This window comes from Callospermophilus lateralis, chromosome 17 (genome assembly GCF_048772815.1).
Source record: "Callospermophilus lateralis isolate mCalLat2 chromosome 17, mCalLat2.hap1, whole genome shotgun sequence".
Taxonomy (NCBI): Eukaryota; Metazoa; Chordata; class Mammalia; order Rodentia; family Sciuridae; genus Callospermophilus; species Callospermophilus lateralis.
This window is the reverse complement of record NC_135321.1, coordinates 73978005-73998291: the sequence shown is the minus strand read 5'-3', so window position 1 is coordinate 73998291 and position 20287 is coordinate 73978005. Positions and strand designations below refer to the sequence as shown.

General features: G+C 41.8%; 1 protein-coding gene across 3 annotated transcripts in view; it reads left to right on the top strand.

Annotated features, from left to right (window-relative positions):
• Positions 1-2514: 2514 nt before the first annotated feature.
• Positions 2515-20287, top strand: part of LOC143382610 (F-box/WD repeat-containing protein 12-like) — a 39263-nt gene continuing 21490 nt past the window's right edge. For all 3 annotated transcript variants that reach the window (XM_076836825.1, XM_076836826.1, XM_076836827.1), the window contains exons 1-4: positions 2515-2633; positions 5228-5265; positions 8878-9029; positions 9614-9729. In XM_076836825.1, coding sequence (XP_076692940.1) covers positions 2544-2633; positions 5228-5265; positions 8878-9029; positions 9614-9729 — 396 coding nt within the window. In that variant the 5' untranslated portion in view covers positions 2515-2543. The remainder of the gene's footprint in view (positions 2634-5227; positions 5266-8877; positions 9030-9613; positions 9730-20287) is intronic.

The following is a 20287-nucleotide window of genomic DNA, read 5'->3' as shown; positions in this document are numbered from 1 at the left end:
TATAAAGTACCCAGTCTGACATATTTTGTTATAGTAACAGAAAATGGTCTAAGATGCATGGATAAAGGAGCTTTGCTCAAGATGTGATAAAGGATATATGCCTTGGGATGGAAGAGCATCCTGGATTATGTAGGTGGGTCTGAACTAATCATATGCAAGAGCCTTTGTTTGCTGCACTGAGAGAGAAAATGGAAGGATGAGGAGAAGGACTTGACCCAATTACTGTTTTTTTTTTTTTTTTTTTTTTAATTTGAAGATGGACTTGGGAGCCCCCAAGCCAAGGAATCCAGGTTGCCCCTAGGAGCTGGGAATGGCTTTCCACTGGCAGTCAGCAGGGAAATGGAAACTTCATTCTTAAAACCATGAGAAACTGAATTGTACAAACCTTAATAACCAAGAAAATGAATTCTATTCTAGAACCTGCAGTAAGGAATGTAGCCCACCTGATACCTTGATTTGGGCCCAATAAGACTGAAACCAAACTTCTGATCTGCAGCTGTTAAGATAATAATTGTTGTTTTAACAGGACACAAGGTTGTGGTAACTTGTTAAGGCAGTAAGGCGGTAATAGAAATATACCCACCTTGACTTTTAATTACTTAAACTTGATAATTAACCTCATGCTTACCCTGACCTGGCATCTAATTCAACTGGACCCTGACATTATCTTCATGTTGAACCTGAATCTGACACTAACCCCAATCCTGAACGTTAAATACTTGGTTATCCTGGATATTTACCATCAGCCTAGATCCAACTCTCTGCCTTAGTTCACCCTGACAGTGACCATCATCCTGATCCTGACCTACCCTATTCTTAAACTTCACCTTAACCATGAATTGAACTTAACCTTCACCCTGTCACTGCTCTGACCCTTACCAGAACTCCAATCCTGATCATGACCTTAACCTGATTTAGAACTTAACCCTGGCTATAAAACTTCCTTCACATTGATTTTGATCTTGAATGATTCTAACTATGGTCCTGACCTCTCACCATCATCCTTCACCTGGCACATACTTCACCCTAGACTAGATACACCCTCATTCTGATTGTTACCCTCATTGCTTTGTCCCTGGCCATACCCTCACATACCAGCAATGACCCCGGAACTTGAACTTTACCGTGACTGTCACCCCAAACTTTACCCATAAGCTAAATCTGATCTGAACCCGGCAAGATCCAGGACCAAGATAGTGTTATGTCCAGGATCAATACCCAGACTAGGACAAGGAAGGGTCAAGGTGGAGGAAACTACCCCTGCATGGATGAAGACCAATCCCAAAGGTAAAGTTGAGGGGTGGGCCTGAGATGAGGGCAAAACTAGGCAGAGGGAGGAGGAGGGTCAGGTTTAAGTTGGGGATGAGAGTGGAAGCCCAGGAAAATGAGAGCAAAGTAAGGGACAGGGCAAAGACCAAGGGCAGTGCCAAAGTCAAGACAAAAGCTAGGGTCAGGGGAGGTTAAGGATTATGGCCAAAATCATGCCCCTGGTCAAGGAGAAGGCCAATGGTAGAAGAGCGTCAGGGCCAGGGAGAAGGCTAATGATAAGGAGAGGAAAAGTGAGGACATCAGGGCCAGATTGAAGATCTGTGGTAGGAAAGGAGACAGGGTCAGAACCGAACCTGGGAGAAGGACAACAGTAGCGAGTGGGACACTTGAAGAGGAACAGGGGTGGTGAGAGGGACGGTGAAGGTGAGTCTGGGAGAAGGTAAACCAAAGGACAGAGAGGGTCTGGGCCCGGGTGAAAGTCAGTACAAAGACTGGGTGGGAGCAGGGGCCTGCCCACGATCAGGGAAAGCAGGGTTTAAGGGGGAGCTGGGAAGGGCGAGAATAGGCAGGTGGGCCTGGGCCAACCGGACCTAAGCTCTGCTGGGCGGGCGGGGTACAAGTGGGGCGGAAATGCAGGTGCGACAGCGGCGAGTCCGCCCGCGGCGGAAGTGCAGTTTAACTAGGCGGGGCGGAGGCGGGGGCTCGGGGAGCGGGGCGGAGGCGGGGGCTGGGGCAGAGCGAGCGGGGCGGAGGCGGGGGCTCGGGGAGCGGGGCGGGGGGGGGGGCAGGCGCGGGGCGGGGCGCGGTCCCGGGGCGGAGGCGGGGCTGGGGCAGAGCGAGCGGGGCGGAGGCGGGGGCTCGGGGAGCGGGGCGGGGGCTCGGGGAGCGGGGCGGGGGCTCGGGGAGCGGGGACTCGGGGAGCGGGGCGGGGCTCGGGGAGCGGGGCGGGGCGCGGTCCCGGGGCGGAGGCGGGGGCTGGGGCAGAGCGAGCGAGGCGGAGGCGGGGGCTCGGGGAGCGGGGCGGGGGCTCGGGGAGCGGGGACTCGGGGAGCGGGGCGGGGCTCGGGGAGCGGGGACTCGGGGAGCGGGGCGGGGCTCGGGGAGCGGGGCGGGGCGCGGTCCCGGGGCGGAGGCGGGGGCTGGGGCAGAGCGAGCGAGGCGGAGGCGGGGGCTCGGGGAGCGGGGCGGGGCTCGGGGAGCGGGGACTCGGGGAGCGGGGCGGGGTGTGGGAGCTCGGCGTCTCGGGCGCGGCAAGCCCGGCGGCGCCCGGAGCCATGGCCCAGCGGCTGGGGGTGCACGAGCTGCTGCGGGTCTTTTCCTTCCTGGAGGCCCAAGACCTGCTGTGCGCCGCGCAGGTGAACAAGGTGCGCCGCTCGGCCTGGGGCGCCTGAGGACAGGGTTGTTGCCTTTGGGACCAGTTTCGCGACCCTGGGGGCGTGCGCGGGGGCATCCGGCTGCTCCGGGTCCAGCGGGGGGGCCTTGGCGCCTTCGGTCACCCATTGGTCCGGGCTGGTGCCGGGCTGGTCCGGGCTGCTGAGCCGCGCATCTTGACGCGGACCCGCGCTCCCTGCGGTGGTCCGCATTCACCTCTGAGGGTGGCTGAGGGATGTTTTTTCTTCTCATTTCCGGGTTTTCTGAAATATTCTGGAACTTTCTTACTGTTTTTTTCTGTGTTACGGGCAGAGTTCGGAAGGGCACCTCCCGGTTTCCACCCATAGTGGCTCCTCGTTTTGTGGGCTCTGCTGTCCCTCTCTTGTCCCATTCCCTTGCCATCTCCTTTTTGGCTCTGCTCACGAAACACTTGTTGAGCGAAATAGCCTCATCTGTTGCAGCTTCACTGCCACCTGCGTTACAGGTCCTCCGTATTCTTTCTTTGAAGGACGCAGCGCGACTTGACTATATAATGTATTTGTCTAATAACTGTTTTTCCCTGCTGGACTCATCCGAAGAGAGGGATTTTGTCTTTTTCATAACTATCTCTAGCATTCAGTGTCCCTTGACATTTAGTGCCCCTTAGTAAATGTTGAATAAAAGGACATTCAAGGCACATTATTATTTCATTTAATGAAAGGGCTCGTAAATATACTCATTTGAATACCATAATCATAATTTTAAATACATCTAGTACTTTTATTGATGTTATTTCATCTCTTCTTACTGATAAGTGATTTGTTTAAGGTAACTCACAGAATCTCTCACTGGGCTGAAATTGGATCTCTGTTTTTACAGAAGTAAGGTAGGGCTAATGGAGAGGCCTATTTTGAAAGATGGGTGCATCATACCCTTTAATAGCACCATTTTCCCTGGTAATAGTTACTGCATAGGTAAAATGAGGTCAGTATTTCCTGCCTCGTAATGTCGTTATGAAGACTATAGAATCTTATCAAGGATTCTCAAAGATGTTATAGTACTCTTTAGGAAATAAGATTTCATTTGGGTTTTGGACTATAACTAGAATGAAAAGTACTCAGATTTTTGGTTTGATTTTGCAAAATACAAACTTTACATCTTTAGTAGTTACTAAAGACCCAGGAGATTTTGATTTAGCAGATACATGAGGGTTATTGAAGGGGAGTCTAGGCTTGGAGAAGGTGTTGATTGCTTCTGCCAGGGCTAGGAAATACACTCTTCTGGCATGGGACTGCAGAGCCACCAGACCACCTATGGCTCTGAGTTACCCACTGCAGTTTGTGCTCCAGAATCCAGAGTGGCTTGGTTGGAGAGGCCAGGAAGTTCCAGGTGACAGTGTGGGCCTGAGGGAATAAGGTCTAGATAGCACACTGATTCCCATTCCACATTCAGAACCTTCCTGTTCCCTTGGCAGGTATTTCTGCAGAGAAGCTGTGAGAGAAAGGTCTGAATAGTTCCTTCCCTGGAAGGCTTTTTCATTCTCCATCTTGGCATCTCTGCAACGTCTCCTTGGTCAGTGCCTTAATTTACTCCATTGCTGCAGCCTTTATGGAAGGTCTTCTTTTCTGATCTCATTTCACGTCCTTCCTTCTCACAACTGCCAGACTCCTATAATGTGGTTTGTTGCTGGTATTCCCGTAGTCAAAGTTCTCAAGTAACTTCTATTGTTTTTGCCATTAGGGCTTTAGGGGATTGGTCTAAGTCAATGTCCAGCTCCTTTTCCCAACCAGAATCTTATGTGCTTGTGCAGGTAAATAAACCATTTTCCCCCCACACTTTATCATATTTGCCCAGCTGTTCCATCTATGATGCTTCAGCTGTTCTCTTAGTGGTAACAACTATTCATTCTTTGAAACTTGATCAGTAATCACTTTCTGAGCCCTACTAGGCCCTCTGAGTCTCTTCTTACTCATTATATGAATGTTTGTTTGTTTTTTTTGTACCAGGAATTGGACCCAAGAGTGCTTAACCATTGAACCACATCCCCACATCTCCAGAACCCAGGGCACTTTACCACTGAGCCACATCTCTACCCCCTTTTTTAAAAAATTCTTATTTATTTATTTAGGTAGTTGTAGATGGATACAATTTCTCTCTCTCCCCCCCCCCTCTCCCTCTCTCCCTCTCCCTCTCCCCCTCTCTCCCTCTCCCCCTTCCTTCCTTCCATTTTTGTGATGCTGAGGATCAAACCCAGTGCCTCACATAGCAAGCAGGTGCTCTACCACTGAGCCATAACCCCAGCTCCCCCCCAGCCCTCTTTTAAAAATATTTTATTTAGAGACTGGGTCTTGCTGAGTTGCTTAGGGCCTGAGGCTGGCCGCCTGCCTCGGCCTCCGAGCTGCTGGGATTACAGGCTGAGCCAGCATGCCTGGTTATGAATGTTTTTGTTTAATTATCTAAATGTGTCTCTAACTCCCCAAGGTAAGTTTTCTTGAGTGCAGGGACTAGGTCTGGTTTGTCTCTCTGCGCCTTTCACAGGGCTTGGCAGGCTAGGTTCAAATCACCTCTTGACTGACCAGATATTCTCTTCTCTCCCTCCTGGTACTAGATTTGGAATGAAGTTTCAATGACCACGGAACTCTGGAGGTGAGTGAAGGAAGAGCCAAAGATGATCCTACAAAGGAGAGATGGGTCTACTTGATAAGTCTTCTGAGTGCCCTATGAATTTCTGGCTCTGTTGAGTGCATAGAAATGATTATCCCTGACCCTACCAGCAGAAAGCTGCTCTGGTTAGGGACATAAGGTTGTCAAATGGGAGGGTTTCCAGACTCAGGCAGAAATATACAGCAAATGAATGCTGCTGATTGACAGAAGACAAATGAACAGAAATATGATCATATTACTTTCATTTTAAATCCAGCCTTTATATAATAACGTAGCAATGTAAGTATGTATGATGTTAAAACTTAAGAATAGGGAAGAAAAAGACTTGTCAAGTCTCTTTGCTGCATACAGTTCAGCCTGTTAACCAGGAGTTGTGTTTAATCACTCATGATGGGAAATACCTATTTACACATCAAAGATTCTTTGAAAGATGGAGGGAATTTTTAGGATAATTATGCCTTGAGATATCTGAGAAGTCAGAAATGCCAATTTTAACCATATTTTGTTTTCAGGATTACAGAGCACTTTCTATTTGTAGCTTTTTATTACTAACAATTAAACAAATACTCGGGGCTGGGGATGTGGCTCAAGCGGTGGCGCGCTCGCCTGGCATGCATGCGGCCCGGGTTCGATCCTCAGCACCACATACAGACAAAGATGTTGTGTCTGCCAAATACTGAAAAATAAATATTAAAAATTCTCTCTCTCCCTCTTTCTCACTCTCTCTCACTCTTTCTTTAAAAAAAAAAATAAATAAACAAATACTCTCTTATTTATTCAGTTTTGAAGTAGAACTTTTGTTGGAATTCAATCTTTCTCTCTTTAGTCTGAGGTTGTGGGCTAGGACATAACATTCAGGGGCTGGTGACATAGGTCAGTTGGTAGAGTGCTTGCTTTGCATGCACAAGGCCCTGGGTTCAATCACCAGCACCACATACACCAAAAAAAAAAAAAAAAAAAAAAAAAAAAAAAAAAGTTTGGAAATTGGCTTTCCTGTAGGCAAGTAGACAAGATTCTGTCTTGCCAGTGTTTCTTTTAATTTAATTTTTTTTTTTTTTTTTTTTTTGGTACCAGGGATTGAACCCAGGGGTATTTAACCACGGAGCTACATGCCCAGCCATTTTTTACTTTTTATTTTGAGATAGTTGCTTAGGGCCTAGCTAAGTTGCTGAAGCTGGCTTTGAACTCGCAATCCTCCTGCCTTAGTCTCCTGAGCTGCTGGGATTCCAGGTGCCAGTGTGTTTCTTAAATTGTTTCATTAGGAATAAATGAATCGACTGATGATCAGGGTAACTGCTTATAGAAGTCCTTGCAGAGGAGTGGCCATATTTAAATGGTTGAGATGTCAATCCCATCCCCACTCTTTGTTCTCATCTTTGCTGATAAGACAGAGTAAAAATTTTCCCTATGAGTAAAATATGTATTTATTTGAGAAGTTAAAAAAATATTTAGGCCTGGCACAGTGATAGATGCCTGTAATTCCAGTGACTCAGGAGGCTGAGACAGGAGGATATAGGAAGTTGGAGGCCAGCCTAAGCACCGTAGTGAGACCCTATCTCAAAATGAAAAAAAATCTTTGAAATGGCGTGGGGATATAGATCAGTGGTAGAGTTCCCCTGGGTTCAGTCCCCAGTACCACAAGAAGAAAAAAAAAAAAAAATCACCTCACCACTTAACTTCCACAGTGTCATTTGTTCCTATGTTGTGCCTTCCAGGTTCCTCCTAAAAGTTTTTCTGCTGTCTGTAGGCCAAATCACAAGTAGATTTTTAACTACTATTCCATAGTGTTCGTCTTGATTTTAGTGTAAAATTATCTCTTGTGATTGTTTTTGTTTTTCATTTTGTAAAGTCTCCTTTTTTAAAAACGTTGGCAGCTCGTTCATGTGAGCCAACCTTTATGCAGGCCACACACAAAAATCTGGGCCTTCTTCCCCCCTAGGCCATCAGTGTGTCACTTGTGAAAAGGTGAGAGATTCAGCAGCACAGTGGGTCTTCATCCAGTGTCTGGCACAGAGCCTGACACACAGGTGCCCAGCGAGTGGGGGGGGGCGGGATAGTAGACACACTTCGTGTAGTACCAGTACTTACTCAGACCATGGGGCTGTGAAACAGTGATTTCCCAGCTGACCTCATTCTCCCCCTCTTGAGATGTAGTGCTGGACTTGGAGCCAGGAGATGCCACATCAGCTCTGGTGTAACCTGAGTGCTGAAAACCTCCATCCCTAAGGCGTTCACTCTCCTGGCACTCAACTTCCATCACATCATAAGCTGCTCCTTTCTTCTGGAACTTAATTTGTGACAATAACAGTGAAAAGGAGGCAGGGAGGAAATGTTTTATGTTCTACTGGAATTAAGTTACTAATTCAAACATTGTTGTTATAAGTTAAGATTTAAATTTTGATCTCAAGGCACTAAAAAGTGTCAAATATATGAAAATGGTAAGAGAAAGGGTGAGGGAATTATAATAGTATACTAGAAGGTAGCATCAAAGAAGGCGGTAGTTGGGGAATAGAGGGGAAAAAGGCATAAGACACAGAAAATAAAATGGCAGAATGACGTTTATCTCCCATCTTACTAGTAACTGTATGAAATGTGTTACACACTCCATTAAAAGGGCAAAGATTGACAGAATGTATTTTAAAAAGTGATCCATCTGTATGTCATCTATGTGAGACACAATTTATTCTGTGTGCTGGGAATAGAACCTAGGGCCTCACACATGCTAGGCAAATTCTCTACCACTGAGCCACATTCTCAGCCCTGATATATACTTTAAATTCAAAGACACAAGTAAGTGATAATGAAAGAATGGAAAAAGATGTGCCTGACAAATAGTAACCAAGAAAGCGCTGAATGGTTGTGCTTGTAGCGTCATTCAAAGATTTTAAGACAAAAACAGTGTTACTAGAGTCAAAGGGTGTTTTATAATAATAAATGGGTCCATCTGTCAAGAAAATATGACATTTATATGTGTCCCTAACAACAGAGCAACAAATACTTGCAGGTCCTGACGGATTAAAGGGAGAAATAGGCAATTCAATAATAAGAGTTTGAGGCTCTTGAATCCCAGTTTTGTAACCTCTTGCTTCTGTGTTGTCACATGTAGAATGAGGATATCATGCCTCACTGGGTTGACTGGATACATAAAAAGACACTTTCTCTTTGACACACCTATAAGATTCATTCAGTGTTATCTTTTTTTTTTTTTTTTTTTTTTTGGTACTAGGGATTGAACTCGGGGGTGCTCAACTACTGAGCCACATCTCCAGCCCTATTTTGTATTTTATTTAGAGACAGAGTCTCACTGAGTTGCTTAGTGCCTCACCTTTGGTGAGGCTGGCTTTGAACTCTCGATCCTTAGTTTCCCGAACCACTGGGATTACAGGCATGCACCACCACGCCTGGCCTCATTCAGTGTTATCTTTGTCCTGTTTTATAGGAGAGGAAATCAAGATGTAGGTCACCAACATTAATTGTCCAGGATTTCAAAACCAGTAAATAACAGAGCCAGGATCCAGAGCTCAACTCCAAAATAAGACTCCAAAATTCATGCCTGCTGTATTCTGTCTGCCTAGAATTTGCCTCTGTTTTTAGGCAGCTGTGTTTGAGGCGTTGGTCCTGCCCCACGGTCCTGGGCACACAGACATGGAAACAGTACTACCTCTGCCGGTCCGAGCTGGAGTTCCGAATGGAGACTGGGCGGCCAGAGAAGGACTTCATTTGCAAAGCAGTTTTTGGGCACACGGGTATGAGGGGCAGAATGTAGCAGATATGTGCGTTCATACTGCTCACCTTCCCTGGTCAAGTCTTTTTTGTACAGGGGATTAAACTCAGGGGTGCTTAACCACCTAGCCACATCCCCAGATCTTTTAAATTTTGAGACAGGATCTTACTAAGTTGCTGAGGCTGTTGTTGAACTTGACTCCTTCTGCTTCAAGCTGCTGGAATTTGAGGTATATGCCATGATGCCCTACCTGGGCAAGTCTTATGGGATTTGGCATTGCAGTGAGTGGCCTAAAAGTGTCACTTCATGAGTACCTATCTTGCTGGGTTCCATATCACTTGTGGTATGTCACAATAACCCTGTGAGGAAAAGAATCATCACATTTCAGAGTAGACAGAAACAAAACTAATGGAAAAGGGAGTAGTTCCAGATCATATGACTGGTGGATGATGGTCAGTCCCTAATTATTACCGTAAAGCGCTAGTTCTTTTCTATTTTATTGTCCCCTGAGTGCCCATTGTGTTCCTGAGAGAGAAAGAAGTGGCATTCCTGCCAGCCTTTTCACTGAGTGTTCAGATCCCAGGCCATCTCTGTGTTCTCTTACAGGAGAGATAAATAAGCTGGCTTATATCTCAACCAGTGAGTACCAGTTTGACAGAAAGAAGTCTGTGGTTTGCACTGTGTCCTCAGACTGCACTGTCCGTGCCTGGGACTTGCATGAGGTGAGCTGGTCCCTAGGAAGGGAAGGCAGGGAAGAAATCCAACCTCTGTGTTACTTTGGTCTTCGTAATGCCTTTGTCTTTATGATCTTTCTTAATTATTTTGCAAAACTTTTTTTTTTTTGCACTGGGTTCTTTACCATACAGCTACATTCATAGTCTTTTTTATTTTTTGTTTCAAGACAGGGTTTCCCTAAGTTGTTGAGGTTGGCCTTTAATTTGAGATCCTCTTCCCTCACTCAGCCTCCTGAGTCGCTGGGAGAGGGAGCCCCCTTTTGCTGATAAGAAATATGAGCACAGTTTGGCTCAGTCACTGTGCCAGGTCATACTGGTAATAAGCGTGGGGTGGAGCATGTTTGAAATTTGAATGTCACTTAGGTGGCACAGTTTTGCTTTCTTGGGGTGCTGCCTCGTGAAGACAGAATTGACCAACAGTACTTGTGATGGCGGCTGTTGTAGTGTTCCAGTGGTTGCATGCATCATCAGAATTTGATCTGAAATCTCTCTGTCATACGATCCTCCACACTGCACTGATGCTGGCCCACTGGGTTGTTTTACCAAGACAGTAAGAGCTTTCAGTCACAGCTTTGTGCAAGCTTGGGTGACTTAACATTTTAAACTTTATTAGCATATACAGTTCAAAAGTTCTCAGTTTTTAGGTCTGGGGCTGTAGCTCAGTGGTAGAGTGCTCACATGTGTGAGGCACTGGGTTCAGTCCTCAGCACCACATAAAAATAAGCAAATAAAGATATTGTTTTTATCCTCAACTAAAAAAAAAAAAATCTCAGTTTTCATATCCTTTTTCTCATTACAGCAGCCAAATAGGTATTCATTGTTATCCTGACTTCACAGAAATATAAACTGAAGACTGAAGGAGGGACTGTGTCCCTGAATCTTGAACCACATGGTATCCTACATAGCCAGGAGTTCTGCCAAGGGCCACGTGTGGATAGAACACAACCTCCTGTAATAGATTTTTCTTTAAAATTATAGATTATTTCACTCACGATTCTCCTGTCTCAGCCTCCTCAGCCACTGGGATTATAGGCGTGTGCCACCATGCCTGGCTGAAATGCAAATTTCATATAATTTTTTCCATGATTTTTGGTGTGTTGCAGTTGTACATAATGGTGGAAATCGTTGTTATGTATTCATACATGCACACAACAATATAATTTGACATTTTCTATTTTTTTAAATATTTTTTTTAGTTGTAGATGGACAGAATGAATTTATTTTGTTTATTTTTATGTGGTGCTGGGGATCAAACTCAATGCCTCATGCAAGCTAGGCAAGCGCTCTACCACTAAGATATAACCCCAGCCCCTAATTTGACCATTTTCATTCCTCAGTAATTCTCCTTTCTAATTTCATATAATTTTCATGTGACATTAATAATTATATTAATTATTTTTGTTGTTTTTTAACCAAAATATAAAAAATTCATATAATACACAAATAAGCAGTGGTCTGAATTTGGCTGGATTGGTTTGCCAAACCCTATGTTAATGTGTGCGGTTGTTCCAGTGTGGCTGGCTGCAGGGTGCTCGAGGGTCTTCATGCTCCTGTCTGCCTTGCTTCCCAACCACAGGACCTTTCTTGAGGAAATCCTGACACAGCCCTGTGCAGTATGACACCAAAATGGTCCTGGCTACTCAGAAGGTTGAGGCCAGAGGATCACATGAGCCTGTTAAAAGTCCAAATTTGGACTTATGAAAACACTCTTAAGTCCAAATTCAAATCAAAGAGAGCTTTATTTACCTGGCCAGGGACTGTCACTCACCCGTAGAGATTGAAGCTCTGTGGGAGAACAGTAGCTTCCTGGCCTATGTCCTGGGAACCTAAAGATGAGCCACAACTCAAGGGCTTTCCTTAGCATCATGCAAGGAAGCCAATTATAGAAACTAGAAATAAGAGCGGTCAGCTTTGCAACTCAGCCACATCTTGGGTCCGAGCAGGTATTAGCCAGTCATATCCTGAGTTGAGCAGGGGTTGGCTGGGGCAAGAGTCTATTTCAAAGTCATGTAGACCCACGAGGGTACTCCAACCCAGGATGCAGCTTACCACAACCATTGCTGCATCCTGAGTAGGGTACAATTTGTGGGGTACAATATACAGAAAACAATATATGATAAGAAAACAGTTTTCATTTCAGTTTCTCAAAAACAGCTCTTGTAACAGTGTTTTATAGAAGGCAGCAAAATGGAGTCGTAGGCCTTCCTATGTCAGTTCTTGATTTATAATTGTCTTACCTCACTTATCAAAATCTTATGTCTATAATCTATCTATCTATCTATCTATCTATATCTATATATCTATATATATATCCTATAACTTACACTCTTACTGATTTTATTGATTAATTTACACCACAACGCTGTGAGTTCACCATCCTGGACAACACAACAAGACCCTGATTCCAAAAGATAAAAAAATTTCTTCCCAGTCATCTTTGATTGCACACTTCATTTTGAGTTCTTTTCCTGTAATCTGAAAAAAAAGAGAGAACAATACTATAAGAATAAAGCTGAAAGATTGAATTCACTATGGAAATTTTGTCTCGCTCATGATGTTTTACGGCCTTTGCAGAAGGCCTCTCTGAGAACTTCTCTTCTGTCCACATTTTTACCTGTTCTTGAGTCAAGTTGACTCACTTATATTTTGCTAGAAAATGACCATTTCTTCTAAAATTTCAAATGTGGAATTTATCTAAATCTGTTCCTTATTGGCTCTAATTTTCTCATCACCTTTCTGGTTGCAGTCCAGTCCTTTCCCATTCTTACTAGTGTGTCGGTGTTTTTATAAATCCTGTAGGATTCAGTTTGCCGATAATTTATTTAAAACTTTTTGTATCTATAGTTATTAAAAGTGTTTTTAATTTTAAATTTACTGAGAAGTAATGTGCATATTTATGGGATAAAATGCAATTTTAAAAATTTGACAGTATATGTACATGTGGGGTATAGTGTATACAGTGTAAAATGATCAAATCAGAGTAGTTAGTATTTCAATCTCCTCAAACATTTTTTTTTTTTTTTGGTGCTGGGAACCTCCTGTGAGGTATGTAAATTGTTGTATGCTGCAGTTGTCCTATTGTGCTCTAGAACGTTAGGACTATTCCTACTATATTAACCATATATTGGTAACCTCTCATCTAACATCTCTCTCCTCTTGCCCTTCCCTCTTTTATGAGATCAACATTTTTAGCTTCCATAAAGTGATAACATGTAATATTTTTCTTTCTGTGCCAGGCTGATTTCCCATAACCCAGTTCAATCCAAATTGCCACAAATGACAGGAGTTCATCCTTTTTATAACTAAACAATATTCCACATGTGTACAAATACCACATTTTAATCCATTCATCCATCAGTGGATACCTTGGTTGACTGCCTATCTCAGGTATTATGGAGAGTACTATAGCCAGGTGTGGTGGCACATGCCTGTAATCTCAGTGACTTGGGAGGCTGAGGCAGGAGGATTGTGAGTTCAAAGCTAGCTTCAGTAATTTAGTGAGGTCCTAACCACTCAGCAAGACCCTGTCTCAAAATAAAATACAAAAAGGGCTGGGGGTGTGGCTCAGTGGTTAAGCACCCCTGGGTTCAATCTCTGGTATCAAAACAACAATAAAAGAGTATTGTAATAATCAAAAAAGTGCAGGTATCTCTCAAATAATGATTTCATTTCCTTTATATATGTACCTAGAAATGGTGTTGGATCACGGTTGTTCTCTTTCTAGTTTTTTCTTTTAAGTAACCTTCATACTGTTTTTCATAGTGACCATATTAATTTACTTTCCTAACAGTGTGTGAGAATTCCCCTTTCTCCACATTGTCATCAACATTTGTTAGTTTTTGCCTTTTTGTTTGTTTATAGTCACTTGTGGACTAGGGTGAGATGATATCTCATCGTGGTTTTTGTTGGGTACTGTGGATTGAACCCAGGGATGCTCTACCATGAGCTACATCCCAGCCCTTTTTATTTATTTATTTATTTATTTTTAGTTTTCGGCGGACACAACATCTTTGTTTGTATGTGGTGCTGAGGATCGAACCCGGGCCGCACGAATGCCAGGCAAGCACGCTACCGCTTGAGCCATATCCACAGCCCCCATCCCAGCCCTTTTATTTTTTATTTTGAGATAAGGTCTTGCTAAGGTGCTGAGGGCTTCGCCTGCCAAGTTGTTGAAGCTGTCCTTGAACTTGCTCTCCTCCTGCCTCAGCCTTTCAGATCACAGGGATGACAGGCATATGCCATTGTGTCTGACTCGTTGTGTTGTTAATTTCTCTTTCCCTTATGATTGGTGATATTCAACACATTTTCATATACTTATGGCCATTTGTTTTTTTTCTTTTATTACTTCATTACAGTTATACATAAGAGTTTGGTTCATTTTGACAAACTCATACATGCATGGAATTTGATTTACTTCATTTCAGTCCCAATTTGTCTTTTCTAGAAATGTTTATTCACGTATTTTGCCCATTTTAAAAATCAAAGTATTTGTTCTTTTGCTGTTGAGTTCCTTGTGTGTCCTGGATTACTCTCTCATTGAATGAATAGTTGACAGATTCCTCCCATTCTGCAGGCATGTTGTCATTTCTGCTCACAATTTTCTTTGCTGCTGAACCTTCTTAGTTTGAAAGAAGCCCATTTGCCTTGTTTTGCTTTTGTTGTCTTTGCTTTTGAGGTGTTATGCAAAAAGCCTTTGCCTATATTAATGTTTTGAAGTGTTTCCTCCTGTTTTCTCATAGTAATTTCATTGTTTTAGGTCTTACATGTAAGACTTTGATCCATTTTGAGTTGATTTTTGAGAGGAAGAGATTTAATTTCATTCTTTTTGCATATGTAGATCCAGATTTCCAAACACCGTTTGTTGTTGATGAGACTTTTTCTCCAGTTTCTTACCATCTTTATTGAAAATGAATTGGGTATAAATAAATAAATTGTGTCATTTTCTGAATTTTCTGTTGTGTTCAATTGATGTGTTTATCGTGCTGCGGTTAGTTTCTATAGTTTTGAGGTATGTTTTGAATTGACATATTGTTTCCCTTCTAGATTCTAGATTTGTCTTGCTAAGGATTGCTTTATTTACTCATGGTCTTTAGTGATTCTATGTAAATTTAATGTTTTTTTTTCCTTCTGTTTCTGTGAAGAATATCATTGGTATTTTGATGGGGATTACATCATATTTATAAATCACTTTGGGTAGTTTAGACATATTAACTATCAATTCTTCCAGTCTGTGAACATGGGATGTCTTTGTTTTTTTTTGTGTGTGTGTCTTAATTTCTTTAGTGATTTATAATTTTTATTATAGAGACCTTTCACTTTTTTGATTAAATTTATTCCCACATAAATTTTATTTTTTTGAATCTATTGTGAATGGGACTGCTTTCTTTCTTTCTTTTTATTTTGAAATACTTTTACTTTCCGCTGTGAAAAGCACAGTTCTACTTACTATACTCTGGGGTCATAAAATTTGAAGAGTTATTTACTATATTATGATTATTTCAGCCAGAGGGTGAAAGCCTTCTGTCAATTTATCTGCTATCCAACTGTTCAAAGTTGTAATTAATTAGGAGAATGCAGGGAAAATACATTTCAAAGATATATCTAGTCATTAAGTCGTTCAGCATGCCTTATAATTTTCCCATTTCTATAGCAGCTGCCAAATTTATGTCTGCCTACAAATTGGGGAACAGAAGAAATCATAGAGGAGTATTAAAAAAAACTGTCATTAAGCTGAAAAGAATATCTGACATTTGCAGATTTGTTGTATAAAAGAACTTCTATAATACTCTGGATGTCTGTGATACTCTTGGAGTGTTGAAAGGCATTGGCTTCTCAAAATTTGTTGCACTTTGTTTCTGGAGGACCCGGGGGAGAAAGAACAGAGATGCCCTTATCTCCCTTAGAGCACTTGAGTTCAAAATCTGTCTTACATCTGGAATGACAAACACCAAGCAAATGGGACTGCTTCCTTGATTTCTTTTTCAACAAATTTGTTATTGGTGTATAAAAATGCTTTTTGGGTGGCTGGGGTTGTGGCTTAGTGGTAGAGCTCTTGCCTTGTACATGTGAGGCACTGGCTTCGATCCTCAGCACCACATTAAAAAAAATGAATAAATAAAATAAAGGTGTCCATCTACAACTAAATTTTTTTAAAATACTTTTTTGTATGTTAATTTTATATCCCGTATCTTCACTGAATTTGCTTATCGCTTCTTTTTTGGCAGGAGTGGTCTTTAGGTTTTTCTGGGTATAAAATCATATCATCCTTGCCTTGTTCCAGATGTTAGAGGATACACTTTCAGCTTTTACCTCTTCAGTATGATGTTGGCTATGAGTTTGTCATATATAACTTTTATTGTGTTGTGTTTCTTCTCTGCCTAATTTTTTGAGAATTTTTATCACGAAGCGATGTTAAATATCATCTGGTGATTTTTCTGCATCAATTGAGATGCTCATAAAGGTTTTGGTTCTTCATTCTGTTGATGTGATATATCATCTCTTATCTCTTATTGACTTGTGCATGTTATTCTTGCATTCCTGGGATAAATCACACTTGATCATGGTGTAAATCTTTTTCTGTTGTTATAAAGTCGCTGTGCTGGAGAGCAGTCAAACCCAGGGCCTTGTACATGGTGGGAAAGTGTTCTACCCCTGAACTATATCCCCAACCCAAAGTCTTTTTTGGGACAGGGATCTCACTGTTGCCCAGGCTAGCCTTGAACTCATGATACTCCTGCCTCAGACTCCTGAATAATAGGGATTACAGGTGCATCCCACTGTGCATAATGTTTTTGATGTGCTCTTGAATTTGGTTTGCTCGTATTTTGTTGAGAATTTTTGCATGTGTGTTCATCAGTGAGAGCAGTTTGTAGTTTTCTTTGTGTGTGCGTCATTGTCTGCATTTGGAGGAAGGACCTTGTAGGTCATATTTGACACAGTTTCCTCTTTTTGTTTATTTAAAATAGTTTGAGAAGAGTTGAAATAATCTTGACATGTCTGGTAGAATTCAGCAGTGAAGCCATCAGATCCTAGAGTTTTCTTTGATGGGAGACTTCCAGTTAATGTTTTAGTCTCATGTCTTATTAGAAATCTATTTGGATTTTCTATTACTTCTTGATTGAATCTGGTTGCTTGTATGTGTCCAGGAACTTTTCCATTTCTTCTGGGTGTTTCAGTTTGTTAGTGTATAATTATTCATAGTAGATTCTTAGGATCGCCTGTATTTTTTTTAATCTTTTTATTATTATTATTTGTTGTTCTTAGATATACATGACAGCAAAGTATATTTTGACATTGTACACACAAGGAGTACAACCCATTCCAGTTAGGATCCTATTTTTGTGGTTGTACATGATGTGGAGTCACAGTACACTAGTCATGTGCTCATTTATGAGCAAGAGAAAGTCACATCCAATTCACTCTACTGTCTCTCCTACTCTCTTCCCCTCTCCCTTCCCTTCACTCCCCTTTGTCTAATCCAGTGAACTTCCTTTCTTCCCCTCCCACCCTTCCTTGTTGTGGGTTAGTGTCCACATATCATAGAGAACATTCAGCCTTTGGTTTTTTGGGACTGTCTTATTTCACTTGACATGATAGTCTCCAGTTGCATCTGTTTACCAGAAAATGCCATAATCTCATTCTTCTTTATGATTGCTTGTATTTCTGTGGTATTATCTGTAACATCTTTTCTTTTATCTCTAATTTTATTTGAGTTTTCTTCTTTTTAGCCAGCTAAGGGCATCAATTTTATCTTCAAAAATCAGACTTTCATTTTGTTGATCTCTCTTGTTTTAAAAAGTCTTTATTTTGAGCCAGATATGGTGGCCCAACCCTACCTCAGTGACTTGGGAGGCTGAGGCAAGAGCATTACAAGTTCAAGACTGACCTTAGCAATTTAGCAAGGCCCTAAGCAACTTAGTAAGAGCCCATCTCAAAATAAAAAGTAGAAAGTGCTGGGGATGCAGCTCAGTGGTAGAGCAACTCTGTGTTCAATCCACAGTACAAAAAAAAAAAAACAAAAAAAAAACCACTCTTGATTTTGTTTATTTCTGTTCTCATTGTTAGTTTTTCTTTCCTTCTACTAATTTTAGGTTAGGCTTTTCTTCTTTTTTCTAGGACCCTGAGGTATATCATTAGGTTATTTGAAATCTTTCTAGTTTTTTCCCTAACATGTAACACTCTAATACTTATTTTGCTGTATTCCACGTAGTTTGATGGGTTGTATTTCCATGTGTTTCAAGAAAATTTTTATTTTCTTTTTAATTTCTTCAGCATCTCATTGGTTGTTCAAGACCATATGTTTGTTTCCATTGCTGTTGTTGACTTCTAGTCTTGTTTGGGTCAGAGAAGATGCATGATATAATTTCACTATTATATTTATTGAAGCTTGGTTTGTGGACTACTGTTTGGTCTCTCCTGGAGAGTGTGTTCCATGTGCTGATGAGAATGCATTCTTCAGTTAGCGGCTGAAATGTTTTGTAAATCATGTTAGGTTCATTAGCTCCATGGTATATAGTTCAACTCTGATGTATCTTTGTTGATTTTTTGTCTGATGACACGTTCATTAATGAAAATGGGGTGTTGATACTCTCAAATATTATTGTTCTGGAGTATCTCCCTAATTAGATGGTCTGTTATTGGGTTTGTATATACTTACAGTTTTTATATCCTCTCGTGAATTGCCCTATCTCAAAATCTTATCTGATGTGAGTATAGTACCTACTTGCTTTTGGTTTCCATGAGTGTGGAATATTCTTCCATGCTTTCCCTTTTGGACTACATGTGTCTTTACTGGTGATTGTAAAGCATTCAACCAGTCTGTATCTTCTTATTGGAGAAGTTAGTCCATTTATATTCAAGGTTATTGACAAGTTGTTTATTGTTTTCTGATTATTTTGTGTATTCTTTTTTCCTCTCTGGCTCTCTGATTTATCCTATGGTTTGGTGGTTTCTGTAGTGATAAAGTTTGATTTTTTTCTTCTGTATGTGTCTGTTTTACCAGTGAGAATTCCTTCATTTCTTTCTTTTCTTTTCTTTTGCAATATGGGGATTTAACCCAGGACCTCATGCATGCTAGGTAAGTACTCTTACCACTGAGCTACATCTCTAGTCCATTTTGAAAATTGATTCTGAAATAGGATCTTACTTTTAAGTTGTCCATGCTGCCTCAAATTGAAGATTTTTTTAGCTCTAAGATTTCTATTTCATTCTTTTTTGTGATTTTTATCTGTTGAATTTCTCATTCAGATCATAAATTGTTTTCCTCTTCTTATTATCTATTCTCTTGTATCGTGTGGAGTTTCCTTAGAATCGTTACTTTGAATTTCTTTTCAAAATCAAATAAAAAGATTTCCTTTACACTGGGATCAGTTTCTGGAGAATTTTGTGCTTCTTGTGTCTGTATGCTGATGTCTGTGCATCTGGTGTAATAGTTGCCTCTTCCAATTTTATGAAGAAACTTTCATAGGGAAAGACTTTGGCATTTAGCTAAAGTGTAAGATGTCAGGTAGGTGCACTGGCTTTGATTTAGCCCAGAATTATAGCTTCCTTGTCATTTCTTTAGCCATCCGTAATCAGCATCACATCTAAGAGTACCTCAGCAGTCTAGACTGCAGGTGTTTTGAAAATAGTGGTAGAACTTTGGAATGGACCCAGGCTATCAAAGATGCATGACCACAGTTGAGGAGTGACGATGATGGTGGATATGACATCAAGGGACACAGGCCGTGGAGAGGCTTGTCCTCAGTCTTTGTAGAGGTGTGTGCCAGTGGTACTGGGGTTCTTGGCAGGAGCAGCCATGCTGCTGGGGCCCTGTGGCCCCTACAGCAGGATGGACTGTAGTAGTGACTCCATTCCCAAGATGACATCCTGTTTTAAGTTAAGCTCTGGAGGTTGGAGTGGGATTGCCCATATGCATTTCTTTTTCTGGACTACAAAGCAGTCACATGAGTAGTTCCCCACACCAGTTTCAAAGTCTGTGAGCACTAAGAAATTCTCTTGTCATTAGGACTGCCAGCCTGTGCCTTCCTGCTTATCTTCTGGCAATGTAGAGACCCCTGGCCAGGGAGCTGCATCATAGTTACCGTGTGCTTTGTCTCTCTGTGCTGCCATCCTGAACCTCTATCAAATTTTAAAATTATTTGTTTATTTGTAAAATTCATAACTGTTATTTTGAAAAAAATTAAAAGCATAAGAGAGTTTTGTGGTCATCTTACCCACAGATGATAGAAATGAAGATGCCACATATGTTGCAGTTACATATAGTTTAAAGGTCAAAATTCTAAAAGCGGGGTTGGGGGTGGCTCATGGGTAGTGTACTTGCCTAGAATGTGTGAGGCTCTGGGTTCCATCCTGAGCACCTTACAAAAAAACCTAAAATGTTTGTTTTAATTTTTACTGTTTGGTGCTGGAGATTGAACCCAGGGGCCACTGAGGCACATCCCCAGCCCTTTTTATTTTTTGAGACAGGGTCTCCCTGAATTGTTTAGGACTTGGCTAAATTGCTGAGGCTGGCTTTGAACTTGTGATCGTCCTTCCTCAGCCTCCT